Genomic DNA, 17724 nt, shown 5'->3' on the forward strand with positions numbered 1-17724 from the left:
CCGGCATATACAATTGTAGGTAGAGGTAGGTATTAATAAAACAGGGAACTGAGAAAATTAAACCTTCTGGTTTGGGTCTTCCCATCAATAAAACGGTGGTAATCAATGTTCACATTTATTTATTTATTTATTTATTTATTTATTTATTTATTTATTTATTTTCAGACAGGGTCTCACTCTGTTGCCCAGGCTGCAGTGCAGTGGTGCGATCAATAAAGGCTCACTGCAGCCTCAACCTTCCCAGGCTCAGGTGATCCTCCCACCTCAGCCTCCCGAGTAGGTGGGACTATAGGTGCACACCACCACGCCTGGCTAATTTTTGTATTTTTTGTAGAGACAGGGTTTTACCATGTTGCCCAGGCTGGTCTCGAACTCCTGAGCTCAAGCAGTCTGCCTACCTTGGCGTCCCAAAGTGCTAGGGTTACAGTCATGAGCCACTGCGCCTGGCCCATTTATTTGCTGTGAATGTTCCATGAAGTACTCTAAACCTAGAGATCCCTAAACAAGCAATTCAAGCAACAGTCTTTTTGTAGTTTCCTGCCTGCCCTTCTTTTCCAGATTATTTTATATTTCATCCTGAAGATGAATCTACATAAGTCCAAGCCAGGCTAGAAAATCTTTAAGCACAGATACCCAGTGCAGGCTGGATAATTAATTACACAGGCGCATGACAGCAAAAGCCCAGTTCTGCTGGGCTCCCACATTAATTTGCCTTAGTGGATGTGAATGATTTAATCTCCATGGAAAACACAAGGTCTCAAGTGAACAGGCTTCCCCTCCCAAAACCATAGAAGACATTTGCCCTCACCAAAGCCTTTGGAGCAGCTATTCCCACAGCTCTCACCCAGCTAGGACTCCCACAGCAAGCTCACCTGAATCTTTTAAGGTGCAGCCGGAGAACCTGAGGTAGTCTGTAGATCATTAACTGCTTTCTAGCTTCACTCAGAACAAGGGGTTTGGGATTGGATTTTCGTCGTTTGCCTATGTGGTTTGGGAAGGTATAAGACATAGGTTGTGAAGAGTTTTTTCTAGCTATGGCAGAGACAGTGACTTGCCATTCAATATGCATTCTCCATATTTCTCAGTACCTGAACCTCAATTTTTTGGGGAGTGCAATGTGACCCTCTTTATGACTGCATTTCCCAGCTTCACCAGCCTGCATGGTGTGGCCATGGAAGTTCTGGCTAAGATGAAAGGAATGACTGTGTGGGACTCTGCTTATACAAGGCTGACTCACTTGTAAGGTGCATCCCTTTGGCCTTCCCACTATCTGAAACTACTGGAATTCCTCCTGGACCAAAAGGTAACTTTGAAGACAGAAGTCTTGCAACAGGATAGTAGAACAGAAAGACAGAAATAGCTTGGGTCACTGATGACTATGCAGCCACCATGCTGGCCCTGAATGTCCTTCAGACTTGTTTTATGTAACAGAAAAATAATATCTCTCATTTTAAGTCACTGTTATTTGGGTCGACTGTTACAAGCAACTCAAATCTTTCCAATTTTTGCCATCAGGATACTTTGCATATAATGGAATATAATGGAACGTGCAACAGCAAGCACACAGAGTAGAAGCATATGTTAAGGCTCCATGTCTTCACAATGGCTTATAACTTCAATTATGATACCCCACAATATGATTTTAAGAAGCTTTTTGTTTGCACTAGGTAAGGCTAATTCTACTTCATGCTCACAACTAGTTGTGTGCTAATGGATAAGTTAACTCAAAACTCTGAACCTCCGTTTCCTCACCAGTAAAATAGGGAATAATGCATATATTTCAGGCTTAGGAAAAAAAGGATAAGATTACTAAATGATACAGTATTTAAACACATTTTTCTTTAGCATGATTTGCTTATGGCATATTCAAACATTTAGAAAATAAACTGTTGGTTCTATATTTTTATGCTGTGCCTAGTTTTTGAAACATATTTCCTAGATAAAAGCACATTGCTGGACATATAAGGACAAAGCTGACAGGTGGCTAAATTCATCTACTCCAAAGCAGAACTAGTGATCAGTCTCTAATTTTGTTTCTAAATGTGGGGGAAATGCATTTCTTGAACTGCTGGCCTCAAGCAGTCCTCCCACCTTGGCCTCCCAAAGTGTTGGGATTGTGGGTGTGAGCCCACTGTGCCCAGCCTTTAGGAAATGCAATTCTAAATTTCAGCAAACAATGGAAATAGAGTTATCTTAGTTTCTATCAGAAGCCTTTCCTGTAACTATTTACTGATGGCTGTTTTATTATATTAAATTGGTAAATGGATGAGAGTAGAAAATTAAGTGTTCTACGGCAGTCCCTGCTAATTGTCTTGAGCTGTTGATATCATGGGCTCAGTGTCTGAAGAGCTGGGCATCTGATTCCCAGTCCTGTCTGTACTACTCATGAAAGGTAGCAAATCACAGCCAGATGATGTATCACAGAGCTTTCTGTGACAATAGGATGTGGAGGTGTAGCTTCTCATAATAGACTGCATCAGAATGAGTTGTGCCACAGGAGAAGCTTTTACCAGGGTGTGTAGTCACAATATGTGCTGGCATGAACAGAAATGGAATTCAAAGAGGGGCTTGGCCTTATTTTATATTCCTATTCACCATTTTTTTGAAAATTACTGCAGCTCTGGCTAGGAACCCTGGCAGTGACTACCACCCTCAGCAGAGGGAGTATGTGAGCTAAGATGAAGACAATATAGAGCCAGGCTTTGTTTCCCTAAAATGAAATTCACAAAGAAAAATAAATTACTGATTCAATTGAGATTGATCAGTTCTGTCTCCATTTCATTAAGCTGTCCAGGAAGACAGGTAGAAGACTGACAGTTTTGAAACTTCACAGGCAACAGATCAATGCATCTCATCTCCTCACCATAGGTTTCCTTCTCTGGCATTATTTGCACTTGCCTAGAGAAATCCTGATAAATTGGCACATCTGACAACCAAAGAACAATCCTTTCTTGTAAAGATAAACCAAAGTTATTTCTTGCCTAATCTATCATATCCAAAAATGATGGAGTTAAAGCTGTTAATATTCTTTTGTTCATTACAAGTAAAAGGCTTCAGGAATCACTGGGTTTTTTTGTTTTTTGTTTTTGTTTTTAATATTACTCTAATGAAACAATTTGATTCACCTGACTCTGTATCTCAAAATGGAACAGGATAGGTGAGTCTACAGTTAGCCAGGTATAAAATTTCAAATTTTCTTTTGAAATGGCAAAATGATATCGAGCATAACTTTGTGGGTTTTTTTTTTTTTCTTTTTTTCCTAAAAGAGGTCTTGCTGTGCTACCCAGGCTGGTCTCAAACTCCTGGCTTCAGGCAATCCTCCTGCCTTGGCCTCCCAAAGTGTTGGGATTACAGGTATGAGCCACTGCACCTGGCCTCAAGCCTGACTTTTGATTTTTGTTCTGATTCTTCAAAGAGTGGAACAGGTTTCCCACAATTTAGCTTTTTTTTTTTTTTTTTTTTTTGAGATAGCATCTGGCTCTGTCATCCAGGCTGGAGTAGAGTGGCGCCCACCTTAGGGCCTCCCAAAGTGCTGGGATTACAGGCATAAGCCACTGCGCCTGGCCTAACATTTTTTTTTTCTTCAAAACTGGTAATCTAAACTATTACATGACTGAAAATGGATTTCTAGGTCTCTGTACAATCCATTAACTTTATACTTTTAGTTTCCAAATCTATATATGCCACAACCCCCAAACATAAGCATCCACATATTTGCTCTGCATTTCGTCTGTCTATACTGGGTTAGCAGAAGCATTAAGTGTTAGTGTGGCAAGACGGAAGGGCCCTGTATAACATGCCTCTGTAACCATATGTAAAGAGTTCCATTTTAAAATTACAGACAACACAGAAATACTTCCTTATGACCCTCTCTGAAATGTGAACTTTTTAGGCATGTGAAGAATAAAAAAAATGCAGAAAATATTTCATAAAGCTGCCACTGAGCAATGTACCTTAAGACTTACTTTCTTGGTTCCACTGTACCAATCTTTAGCATCACTTTTGACAGACATTAAGTCTACCAGTTCATTACAAAAGCATGCTTTTCTGATATCGCATCCCTCAGAAAGGCTATTCCATCTGGGTTTAGATTAAGTAAGAACTGTTGGACTCTACATTCATTAATTTATGCAGCAGCCCCATAGCACTAAGAAGCTAAGTACTAATATTCTCAGAGTCCCCATTTCGGGAGCTACACTTTAAAATCCCTTCCAAGATGACAACTAATGTCAATCAGGAGGTCAATCAACTCCTAGGTCTTTGTTTCATTTTTTGTTATTGTTGTTGTTGTTTTTTGAAACAGAGTCTCACTCTGTTGCCCAGGCTAGAGTGCAATGGCGTGATCTCGGCTCACTGCAGCCTCCACTTCCCGGGTTCAACTGATTCTCCTGCCTCAGCTTCCCGAGTAGCTGGGATTACAGGCACCTGCCACCACGCCCAGCTAATTTTTGTATTTTTAGTAGAGACGGGGTTTCACCATGTTGGTCAGGCTGGTCTCAAACTCCTGACCTCAAGTGATCCGCTCGCCTCAGCCTCCCAAAGTTCTGGGATTACAGACACGAGCCACCACGCCCAGCCTTGTTTTGTTTTTTAATACATAATTAAAACAAGTCCATGTTTTTTGATTTTTAGAAAAATGGGAGGAAGAGATCTTTAAAAGATGCTTTAGAACCATTCAATATCATTAGTGTTACTTTTGACTAAAGAGGACAAAGCAGCACGTTAAACTGATATTCCAGTTATACTTCCCCACTACGCCCCCTCCTCCACACAGCACTCACTGTTACACTGGTCACAAGCGTAGATTCTCCCTTCCAGGGCCTCTGTCTCTGTGAACTTGGCCAGCATCTCAGTGAGCAAGCACTCTGTCTGATTCAAAGGGACAAACCCCTTTTCTATGCAGTGATAGCGTTCAGGGAATTCCAGGGATAGGTCCCAAAAGGGCTCAATGGTATTAGATTTGTAATTGCATGATATACATGTGACCTAGAATGAAAAGATTGATTTACAGATTATGTAACTTCCATGCTTCCTGCGTACAGTTTTACTTGCTTCATAAAAGACACACTTTATCAAAACTAAGTGTATAATTTTCAAAAAGTAGTAATATTAAAATAATAAACATAACTTTAAAAGAATTAGAGTATATTACTTCTGATGTACATTTCTAACTATGGGATGCTAGCTGGAATTTAAAAACCATACTGCATAGAGACTATACCAACCCACCTTTCTCCTCTCCCAAAATATGCTCTAACATTCAACAGTACAGTAGCACAGACTGCAAGTTATTATGCAGTCTCTCAAGGGATCAATCTGATACAGAGAATTTGCAGGTCCCTGCCTACTTCCCTCACCCTGTAATTCCTCCTCTTGACTTTAGACCTTCCATAGAGCCCAGCACACCTCTCTTTTAGCCTCTGTTACTTGCAGAAGCCCTACACTGAACCCCTCTGTCTGCACAGCCTCAAAATGCTGTGATTAGACCTCCATTCCCACTATAACCTTCCCAGGTGCACCTTTCTTCCTAAGGGGAGGGGAGACAGAAGAAGTGTTAATAAATACTCCCCTTTTACATGCTCAAAAACAAAAACCTAATTAAATTTTCCCTTTCCATACCATTCATCATTCTTTCAAGACCCTAAAAACCAAGACACAAGCATAGTGTAGAGGTTTTACCTGAATCTCTTAAGTTGCCCACCAATCCGCCCCCCAACACGTTTTTTGTTTTTTGGTTTTTTTTTTTTGAGACTTAGTCTCCATCTATCACCCAGGCTGGAGTGCAATGGCGCGATCTCGGCTCACTGCAACCTCCGCCTCCTGGGTTCAAGCAATTCTCCTGCCTCAGCCTCCCAAGTGGCCGGGATTACAGGCATGCACCACCACGCCCAGCTAATTTTGTATTTTTAGTAGAGACGGGGTTTCACTATGTTGGCCAGGCTGGTCTCTAACTCCTGACCTCAGGTGATCCATCCCCCTTGGCCTCCTGAAGTGCTGGGATTACAGGCGTGAGCCACCGCACCCGTCTGTTTTTGTTTTTTTTTTTAATTATAAAAATACTCTTTCTGCATATTCTCACAAGGCCTTATCTCAGAATCTTTGCTTAGGTTACATGGCTAAAGATCCAGGAAATAAAAGGTAATGGGGAACAGGAAGGAGGCTTGCATTGGTCTTTAGCATGCTCCTAGCTATCTTCCTTCCTTGTATGTAAAGAAGGGAGACAGCTCTTTCAAACTATTATGGAACCAGAGTTACAGGCAAACTCTGTTCCCTAAAATTGATCAAAGGATGGCATACCAACAATGAGTACTTAATTATAACAATGAGAATATTATATTACCCATATCTTCAATAACAGTTAAAGATATTCACTGAAAATTAAGCAATGTGGCAAGTTAAACTAAAAATCTGGCCGGAAAGACACTAGGCAAGTTTCCCCAAAAGGCCATCATAATGTACAGTAGAATAAAAGGTACAACAGCCACCCTAAAAAATGCATAATCACAGCAAATGTTGGCTACTCTTATTAGCCCAATAACCAGGGGAAGGCACTCACAGGAAGCCCAAGCTAACATACAAGCCTCTCATTGTCATAGTAGGCACACACATACCTGACTGAGCAGCTGCCCATGAAATATGGTATTCACCACCTTTAAGACCTGTTTGGTGAGCTTCCTCTGGGAGAAGGGGATGAGGATCCGGCGTGTGGTGCCCTCAGACTCGAGTTCCTGCTGCACCTTGTGCAGCAGCTCACAGAGAAATTCCTGCGCGTCCTGTTGGTCGTAGCCGCGGAAGGCAGGGATTAGGCTCCACACTGAGTGGAGCATGGCGAAGGGCGACACTAGGGCCCACTTCCCGGACCACATGACTCGGAAGAGGGTGTGCAGTTCACGGCAGAGGGAAATGTGCTTCGAGCTTGGCTCCTTGTTCTGGATGAGCTCCAGGCTCCGACTAATGGAGGCCCCGCCGTTCCAGCAGAAGCCCTCCCGCTCGCATGCCTCGGCCCTGTCACTCCTCAAGGACAGCTCTGTGGCTGAGCTGTTGGTTGGCTTGCCAGAAAGCTGAGTCTTCCCGTTGGTGGCTTTGGGAAACAGATGTTCCGTTTTGGAAGGGTCAAGGTTGAGGAAACATTCTCGGAACTTCTGGAGGTGGCTAAGCACCTGGAGGATGGAGTTCATGTAGCAGGTGTTGCCCAGGTTGCGCAGGCCCGTGACGCCCGGGGCCACGGCAGGCTGGCGACGCAGCTTGAGCGTGGCGGCGGGTGCTCTGCGTGAGGTAGGGAGGGTGGTGGGGCGCGAGGCGGCCGGGCCCGCGTCGCTAGGCGTGTGCAGGAGCAGCCGTGCACTCTTACGTGGAGGGGCGCTGGCCAGCTCCTCCAGCAGCCGCCGTTTCACCTCGCGCCGCCGCCTCCGCGCTTCCTCCTTCTTGCGCTCCAGCGCCTCCTCCTGCCGCCGCTGCTCCAGCTTCGCCTGGCCCCGGGAGCTCTTCTCGAACCACAGCCGCAGCGTCCTGGCCAGCAGGCGCTGGCGCCGGTACCACAGAGCGGTGAGCATCTGCGGCTGTCCCTGAGGAGCGCGCTGCGGCGGGACCACGTCCTCACCCGAAGCCGTGGACCGCAGCGTCCGCCCGCGTCTCACCAGCGTGTCCTGCTTCTGGCCCCGGACCGCCAGGAGGGAGCTTCTTAGCAGCTTCAGGTCGCCCTCTGGGTTATCATTGAGCACGTAGTCCTTGCACAGGTAACAGAACACGTAGAGATCCCGGACTTCCATGGCTAGCGGGTGTCCAGTCTCTTCAAAGTGTTTCAGGGCGTGGTCCTCAATGTAGCGGCCGCAGGCCACGTGGGAGCACTTAAGGCAGGCCCACACCGACTCGGTGGTGGCGCACTCTAAGCAGCACCACTTCTGAGGGTTCAGGATGGAGTGGTCCTGGGCGAGCCGTAACCGCCCTACATGTTTGCATCTATCCATGTCTTATAGAAGTCGCCAGTCTCTCAGCCTGTCACGACAGTCCCCCAAAAAGAAAAAGAAAACTCTTTTAGAAAAATGTTTTCCTAAAAAAAAAAAAAGAAAGAAAAAGACTTGCAATTGGTATTTCAACTCTAGATTCATTCATTTTCAATTCCAAACTGGTTCCTTTGAAAGTTAAAAAAAAGGCACATTTGGTATAAAAGCAGAGAATTACAGGACAGTTAAATTACTTAAAAAGGAAGAATCTTACGGAAGGGTTAGCACAAATTTGAAACTTTATGGTGTTTCACATACCAGTGGGAGAGATGAAGAGCCTCAAATAAAAATGTCAATTTTAGGTTGATTGCAATATTTTTCAAAGCAGAGATAACAGGATATAAGATAAAAATAAGAAAAAGAAAGTCCTCACCAGTACAAAGTATCATTTTTATGAGACATGACTAAGGAACATTGTATATGTGGTTTTTTTGTTTTGAGACGGAGTCACTCTGTTTCCCAGGCTGGAGTGCAGTGGCTGGATCTCAGCTCACTGCAACCTCTGCCTCCCGGGCTCAAGCGATTCTCTCGCCTCAGCCTCCTGAGTATCTGGGATTACTGATGCTGCGCCACCACACCCGGCTAATTTTTGTATTTTTAGTAGAGATGGGGTTTCAGTATGTTGGCCAGGTTGGTCTTGAACTCCTGACCTCAGGTGATCCGCCCACTTTGGCCTTCCAAAGTGCTGGGAGTACAGGCATGAGCCACCGTGCACGGCCGTATATGTGTTTTTTAATGTTTTTTATTTTTTATGCTTTTTTTTTTTTGAGGTCGAACCTCGTTCTGTTGCCCAGGTTGGAGTGCAGTGGCGCAATCTCAGCTCACTGCAACTTCCATCTCCCTGGTTCAAGTGATTCTCCTGCCTCAGCCTCCCAGGAAGCTGGGGTTACAGGCGCATGCCACCACACCCGGCCAATCTTTTTGTATTTTTAGTAGAGACGAGGTTTGACCATGTTGGCCAGGCTGGTCTTGAACGACCTACTGACTTCAAGTGATCTGCTCGCCTTGGCCTCCCAACTGGGAATACAGGCATGAGCCACTGCACCCGGCCTGTTTTTTTAGAGACACATCTCACTATGTTGCACAAGCTGGTCTTGAGCTGACCTCAAGTGATCCTCCCATCTCAGCCTCCAAAAGTGCTGGGATTACAGGTGTGAGCCACTGCACCCAGCCAACATCTGTCTTTTTGAAAAGAACATCTGCATCTTGCAGTAAGGGTGGGAAAACTTTTACCTTCTTTACTGAAAGGATAGGTAAGTAAAGAATTGGACAAATATGACTTAGGACAAGAGGTGAAGTGGCTACTGGTATTATAATATTTAACCAAACTACCGAAACAAAAGAAAAAAAAGCAACAAATCTTCCAGCTGATATATATGAAAATGCTTTTTAAAACAGTAGTAACATCCTAAGCATGTTTTCTTTTTTTTTTCCTTCCCATAATACTTCTTCAATATTGTTCATCAGAGAAGCCTTATGGGCAATTTCTCCAAGGGAAAGAAGCTAAACAACTATTTATTTATTTATTTATTTATTTATTTATTTTGAGATGGAGTCTTGCTCTGTCACTAGGCTGGAGTGCAGTGGCGTGATCTCAGCTCACTGCAACCTCCACCTGCCGGGTTCAAGCGATTCTCCTGCCTCAGCTTCCCGAGTAGCTGGGACTACAGGTGCGCGCCACCATGCCCAGCTAATTTTTTTGTATTTTTAGTAGAGACGGGGTTTCACCATGTTGGCCAGGATGATCTTGATCTCTTGACCTCATGATCCGCCTGCCTCAGCCTCCCAAAGTGCTGAGATTACAGGCGTGAGCCACCGCGCCAGGCTGCTATACAACTATTTTAAAAGAAAATTTTTTGTATCTTTGGAACTTTGAAAGGCGTTTTCCCCTCAATACCAGAACTTAAAATTCCCTAGGCTGGGCACCGTGGCTTGCACACTTTGGGAGGCCGAGGTGGAAGGATTGCTTGAGGTCAGGAGTTCAAGACCAGCCTGGCCAACATAGACCTGTCTCTATCTATCTATCTATCTATCTATCTATCTATCTATCTATCTATCTACTTGTATATTTATATATTTTGAGACAGGGTCTCACTCGGTCACCCAGCCTGGAGTGCAGTGGTGTGATCTTGGCTCACTGCAGCCTCCACCTCCTGGGCTCAAGTGATCCTCCCACCTCAGCCTCTAGAGTAGATGAGATCATAGGTGCATGCCACTATGCCCAGCTAATTTTGTTTATTTTTTGTAGAGATGGGGGTCTCACTGTGTTGCCCAGACTGGTCTTAAACTTCTAGGCACAGTGATCCTCCTGCCTTGGCCTCCCAAAGTGTTGGGATTATAGGTGTGAGCCACCACACCTGGCCTAGTCTCTTTAAAAAAAAAAAAAAAAAAAAAAGGCCAGGCCTGGTGGCTCACACCTGTAATCCCAACACTTTGGGAGGCCGAGGTGGGTGGATCACCTGAGGTCAGGAGCTCGAGACCAGCCTGACCTACGTGGTGAAAACCCATCGCTACTAAAAAAAATACAAAAATTAGCCAGACGTGGTGGCAGGCACCTGTAATCCCAGCTACTCAGGAGGCTGAGGCAGGAGAATCGATAGAAACTGGGAGGTGGAGGGTGCAGTGAGCCAAGATCACGCCATTGCATTCCAGCCTGGGGGACAGAGCAAGAATCTGTCTCAAAAAGAAAATAATAAAATAGGCCGGGTGCGGGGGCGCACACCTGTAATCCCAGCACTTTGGGAGGCCAAGGCAGGCGGATCACAAGGTCAGGAGATCGAGACAATCCTGGCTAATGTGGTGAAACCCCAACTCTACTAAAAATACAAAAAATTAGCTGGGCGTGGTGGCGGGTGCCTGTAGTCCCACCTACTCAGGAGGCTGAGGCAGGAGGATGGCATGAACCCGGAGGGTGGATCTTGCAGTGAGCCGAGATTGGGCCACTGCACTCCAGCCTGGTGACAGAGCAAGACTCCGTCTCAAAAAATAAATTAATTAATTAAAATAAAAACATAAAGAAAATAATAAAATAGGCTGGTTGCAGTGGCTCACACCTGTAATCCCAACACTTTGGGAGACCAAGGCAGGCAGATCACCTGAGGTCAGGAGTTCAAGACCAGCATAGCCAACATGGTGAAAACCCATCTCTACTAAAAAAAACACAAAAAATTAGCTGGGTGTGGTGGCAGGTGCCTGTAATCCCAGCTACTGGAGAGGCTGCAGCAGAAGAATTGCTTGAACCCGGAGGTGGAAGTTGCAGTGAGCCGAGATTGCGCCATTGCACTCCAGCCTGGGGGACAAGAGCGAGACTTTGTCTCCAAAAAATAATAAATAAATAAATAAATAAATAAATAAGAAATAATTCAATTCCCTAAAGGGAGTTCCTCTCTCTCTTTTTTTTTTTTTGAGACAGAGTCTTGCTCTGTTACCCAGGCTGGAGTGCAGTGGCACGATCTCGGCTCACTGCAACCTCCACCTCCCAGGTTCAAGCAATCCTCCTGCCTCAGCCTCCCTAGTAGCTGGGATTACAGGCAAGTGCCACCACGCCCAGCTAATTTTTATATTTTTAGTAGAGACAGGGTTTCACTATGTTGGTTAGGCTGGTCTTGAACTCCTGACCTCAGGTGATCCACCTGCCTCGGCCTCCCAAAGTGCTGGGATTACAGGCATGAGCCACCGTGCCCGGCCGGTAATTCCTCTCTCAAGGTGAATTTCTTTCACCTCCATTTATTCTCTACTTTTCATTTCTGTGAGCAAATGCAGTTTCATGATTATGAGGTCAACCCAGAGAAGTTCTAAATCCAGTGTACTGTGAGTAGCCCCTTTAATTTTCCAGATGCCGTTTTTGGCCTAGTCCTATTTATGTGTGCCGAAATCCACAAATAAATAAATATACTGCAGGACCAAATTAGAGATTCTAACCATTTTTATTGCCTGTTCCAGATGGCAGAGGCATGTCTTTATATAAGAAACCCTCAAATCATACAAAGGGAAGCGACCTGGACTACCCTCAATCAAGCCAGATCATGATTTTCTTACTGCTAAGCACCCTTTAAGTCATTTTTCTGGATGTTTACCCACTTTCTAACAAGATATACAGTAGTCTCCCCTTGTACATGGTTTCACTTACTGAGGTTTCAGTCACCTGTGGTACAGTACACTAAGATACTCTGAGAGACCACATTCACATAATTTTTATCACAGTATATTATTGTAATTGTTCTACTGTATTATGTTATTGTTAATCTACTACTGTGCCTCATTTATAAACTAAACTTTATCATAGGTATGTATGTATAGGAAAAAAACACAGTATATATAGTGTTCAGTACTATCTGTGGTTTCAAGCATCCAGTGGGGGTCTTGAAACATATCCCCTAAGGATAAGGGGGGAATACTGTAATCTTCAGAGGGGAGATTATGTATATTTCTGTTTTTACTCCCTTATAATGCCAAGACTTGTGGGTGCTCAACTGTTAGTAGTCAAAAGTATTCTGTCAGAATTACCCTCTCACATAGTCTGGAATAGTACTGAAATAACCATTTTTGTTGACTTTTCTTAGTGCACAGCCAAATCAAAACACACATACATTAAAAGATGGAATAGTAAATAAATGAATTTTCTTTTTGCTACTTAGTACCAACTGAGGGTGCAAATTGGGTACACACTGATGCTTACAACTAATTCCTGGGACACAAAAGAAAGTAATGAAGGAATAAAGGGGAGGGAAAAATATCAAGATGTAGGCAATTCCCAAGTTTCTCACTAATTCAATATTCTTTCAAAATGTAGTCCCTGAACTACCTACCAACATCCGAATTCCCCAGGCTACTTGTTATATATACAGATTTCCTGGCTACTACTCCAGTCCTTGTGAATCTGAATCTGGAGAGGCTTCTAAAATCTCAATGATTCTTTTTTTTCTTTTTTTTTTTCAGATGGAGTTTCGCTCTTGTTGCCCAGGCTGGAGTTCAATGGTGGTGCAATCTAGGCTCATCACAACCTCCGCCTCCCAGGTTCAAGCGATTCTCCTGCCTCAGCCTCACAAGTAGCTGGGATTATAGGCATGCACCACCACACCCGGCTAATTTTGTATTTTTAGTAGAGACGGAGTTTCTCCATGTTGGTCAGGCTGGTCTTGAACTCCCAACCTCAGGTCATCCACCCACCTCGGCCTCCCAAAGTGCTGGGATGACAGGCATGAGCCACTGCACCCAGCCAGATGATTTTTTTGCACATTAAAACCTGAGTACATTAATCCAGTAAATTGTATAGGGATGAAAGACTCTTCATAGAAATCAAAGAAATAATTTTATTTCTCAAATTCTTCCACTTAGACTAATACTGTCCAACAGAACTTTCTGCAATGATATATTCTCTATATATCAATGAGAGGGATATCAATATTTTCTATCTGTATATATTCTCTATATTCTCTATGTGTCATCAATATATATCATTGATATATTGAGAATATAGAGAATATATACAGAGAATTCATTATTACAAATTATTATTGATAATATTCTCTATCTGAATATATTACAGTGCTGTCCAGTACTGTAGTAACTAGTCACATGTGACTACTGAGCACTTGAAATGTGCTAGTGAGACTGAAGGACTGCACTTTTAATTAATTTTAATTTAAAGTCACATGTAGCTAGTGATTACAGTATTAAGACAGCACAGACTTAAACACACCAGGACACTATCTTTAGCTTGCTCTGCTTTTCTTTTTGTTTCCTTTCCATTGAAAGATTCGGTACTAGCTAAATCACATCTGAATAGCCTCCTCTTATAACTCAAAACCTGATGCCTGGCAAATCCCCATTTTAGCCTTGATGTGTCTTCAGGAATTTAATTACTACCAAGATCTTATCATATGAAATACAGCAGAGCTTCAAATCCTACAAGGAGAGAATTATTTCTGTAAATAGGAATATAGCAAAACCACACCCAGAACACTGATGCCTTGCAAAATCAACTCCTCTGCTAAAAAAAATATGCTGGAACAACCAAAAGCCAAAAGAGAAGAACACTAAAAAACCATTCCACATCCTCTCCATGGAGAGCTGTCAAATGAAAAGGGCACTCTGGAAATTCTTTCTTCTGATTTCATTTTCTGATCTATAAATCTGCTGATCACGCACATCCTTTCCTGCACAGCCCTTTTCCCATTACATATCTGTCGTGGCGACTCACTAACCTGCCATATGGGCAGAGTAAATCCATTCAGGAAAACAGAGGGCTACTTTGCACCTCACCATACTGATTTAAGCTAGGCAGACCAGCTTCTCTAGAGGAAAAACATGTATGATCATGAAATGGAAATCTCCCAAGACTGACACAAAAGATAAAAGCCACTTTAACCAATAAACAAAATAGAGAATAAAGAGAATACCACCTCAGGTATACTCAGATCAAGAAAGAAAATGTGTTTAACTCACCTCTCACACATACTGTGACCACTTTATTTCAGAATAGGGCCTAACACTCATTGGCAAAAAGAGGAATTCTATTTCATATTTTTCTGATGTGTACAGGTTTCCCTTCATATTCTCAAAGGCCATCCTTCTAACATTTCCACTTAAAATGTACATCATCCAGTGTGACAGGCACCTAGTACCCCAAACTGATAAACTTACAGTGTAATTGGGAAAGAACATGATGTGTCTGAATACTTCTACATCAGCAAGTTTTAAATAGATCAGCAGCTTTAAATAAATGTCCTGCACACCCTTGGTCGATCTGCATGTGAGGAAAGTAAACCTGACAAAATATCAGCTTTTGCCTTTTTAATTACCATAGTTTTATTTTAAAAATCTGAATCAATTGGAGCTAAGAACCATAGTATTTAAAAGCATTCTATAGATAAATATCACTAAGTATTAAATGAAAAGATAATTACATCTTTTCAACATTTACCTTTTGTTCTGATGAAAAAAATTCTAGATTTATATCATGTTTTTAAAAATTCTCCATATGAGAGATGACAACATTAGGATTCTAAATCTTTCAAAAAAATCTATAGCTTGAAAATATGATGCCTTTTAATTGGAGTATTTCCATTATTCTCAAATAGCAAATTTCTCAGCAGGTCTTAACTATGTAACTACATCACCAGAAATAAAATTTTCTGGGGGTTGAAGGGGAATCAACAAAAACAAAATAGGGGGGAAAAAAAGGGTAAATCTACTTTAGAGAAAATTCCATTTCTTCTCTCTCTCTCATCATATTGATTTCTCCTCAGTTGTTAACTAAGGACCGCTGAATAATCCTGCTTGGTTTGGTGAGACCAAGTGGCATAAATTCCAGCTTCAGAGAGAGTAGACACTATGGTAACATGCTGACAGCCTTCATTTACATAAAAGAATACTAATTACGTGGTATCATCAACATCTGTGATTCTGCTCACTGCCATATGCGACAGCACTGGGTATTTTAACCCTTTAACTCACTAAGTGTACCTAGAATTACCTCTACCACAAAACCTGCATAGACTGCTTAAAGAGACACAGCGAATACACATTTGCAAATAATAAATGTTAAAAATGAATTTCACTTTCTGCTAACATTTCCAAGAAGTATGGGAAAACATAATCTAATATCAATATAGTTAAGAAAAAGATTTAAAAATCAAGATAGAAATCAAAACAAAAAAGGGGGGCAGAGACTAAGGGTAGGGTTAGAGAAACTGTTCAGAAGTCCTTTGCTAAGGGACAGTGGGTGGGGGAAGAGATTGCTGAATGGGTAGAGTGTCCTCACAGGCTGCTGCATTTTCCCCATCAGTGCCATTGTCTCTGAATAGGGGGTGGATGAGGGGTAAACTATAAGTCATAGCGCAGCTCAGAGACCCCCTGGAAAGGCTGAATTCTCCAAGAAGGGTTTGGAAACTCTAACAAAATATGTTCTTAGCTTTCTGACCCAAGAGATGGAATGTCCACTTACGCAGCAGCTCTTGGCCACAGTCAACGAGTCCCGACATGCTAGGTGTGCCAGAGCCCTTGTGAGGTGTGCTATCACTCATCTGTCATCAGTAATCAAGTGATGATGTTCAAGAATGAGTGTCTAATCATAGGTTACAGCAGATGTAACCTATGCCAGCATGATAACAGCTCACTTGCATTAGGATCTGCTTTCTTCAATGAAAAAGGAGTAGAGTTCATCTAGGGAACTGGGTTTGGCATACAACACTGGTTTGCCCATGGAAAGGGGCTATCCCTGCTGCCATGCAGGGAAATGACAAAGGCAGAACACCTGACATGGCACAAATGCTTTGTTCCACACCCTCCGTACCTTCATCCTCTGCTCTCTTTTGTTTGCTTCCTTCCTCTTGCTACAAATATTCTCAAGTGTCTTCTGTCTAAAAAGAGAGGGAGATACACAGACAGACAGACAAAAGTTTGTCCTGCCTCTAGACCATCCTTGACACTATATTCTTTCTCCTTGTGGCAAGAGTAATGTGCAGGTTCATCCTCCTCACAATTCACTCCTTAGCACCTTTTTGTAGAAACTGTTTTCTCAAAGGTCACTAGCAGTTTCCTTATAGCTAAATGCATTAGCCTTTTCTCAGTCCCCATCCACATTTTTTCTACACTTAACACTGCACAAACATTCTCTCTTGAATTTTAGATAACTGTTCTTGTCAGGCTTGCTTCCTGTGTCTGTAATTACATCTCTGTTTTCATGTCTCCCTTCCTTGAAGTTTGGGGTTTCCTTAAGGCTCTGTCCTCAGCTCTCTTCTCAATTTTATCTACTTCCTAAAACTTCAAGCATCATTTCAATACAGGATTATATATTTTGATACTTTTTAAAAACTAAAAAATATTATTGGTAGTTTACATGCCATAAAATTCACTCATGTAAAGTAAAAACCTGATAATTTTTAGTGTACTCACACAGAGTTCCACACTTTATTATTATTATTTTTTAAATTGAGACAGGGTCTTACTCAGTCACCCAGGCTGGAGTGCGATGGCATGATCTCAGCTCACCATAACCTTTGCCTCCTGGGCTTAAGTGATCCTCCCGAGTAGCTGGAAACACAGGCGCGCATCACTGTGCCTAGCTAATTTTTTGTATTTTTGGTGGAGATGGGGTTTTGCCATGTTGCCCAGGCTTATCTCAAATTCCTGAGCTGAAGTGATCTGCCCACCTTGGCCTCCCAAAGTGTTTTGATTACAGGCATTAGCCATTGCAGCTGGCTATTATTATTATTTTAGAGACAGAATCTTGCTATACTGCCTAGGCTGGACTCAAACTCCTGGGCTCAAGTGATCCTCCTGCCTTAGCTCCCCGAGTAGCTGGGATTATAGGCACATGCCATCATGCCTGGCTCCCACACATGCTTTTTTTTTTTTTTTTTGAGATGGAGTCTTGCTCTGTCGCCAGGCTGGAGTACAGTGGCGCGATCTCGCTTACAGCAACCTTCGCCTCCCAGGTTCCAATGATTCTCCTGGCTCTGCCTCCCGAGTAGCTGGGACTACAGGCACGCACCACCATGCCCAGCTAATTTTTGTATTTTGAGTAGCGACGGGGTTTCACTATGTTGGCCAGAATGGTCTCGATCTCTTGACATCGTGATCTGCCCGACTCGGCCTCCCAAAGTGCTGGGATTACAGGCGTGAGCCACCAGGCTCGGCCCTTTTTTTAAAGATCATTTTTTGAAATGGAGTCTTGCTCTGTCACCCAGGCTGCAATGAAGTGGTGCAATCTTGGCTA

The 17724-nt window shown here is 43.0% G+C and overlaps 1 protein-coding gene across 6 annotated transcripts in view; it reads right to left on the reverse strand.

Moving 5' to 3' along the window:
- Positions 1 to 17724, reverse strand: part of USP49 (ubiquitin specific peptidase 49) — a 109413-nt gene that overhangs the window by 8798 nt on the left and 82891 nt on the right. For all 6 annotated transcript variants that reach the window (XM_038006078.2, XM_007972594.3, XM_038006076.2 and 3 more), the window contains 3 exons: positions 6612 to 7995; positions 4782 to 4986; positions 873 to 981 (listed from right to left, as the gene is read on the reverse strand). In XM_038006078.2, coding sequence (XP_037862006.1) covers positions 873 to 981; positions 4782 to 4986; positions 6612 to 7967 — 1670 coding nt within the window. In that variant the 5' untranslated portion in view covers positions 7968 to 7995. The remainder of the gene's footprint in view (positions 1 to 872; positions 982 to 4781; positions 4987 to 6611; positions 7996 to 17724) is intronic.

This window comes from Chlorocebus sabaeus, chromosome 17, assembly GCF_047675955.1.
Source record: "Chlorocebus sabaeus isolate Y175 chromosome 17, mChlSab1.0.hap1, whole genome shotgun sequence".
Lineage (NCBI taxonomy): Eukaryota > Metazoa > Chordata > Mammalia > Primates > Cercopithecidae > Chlorocebus > Chlorocebus sabaeus.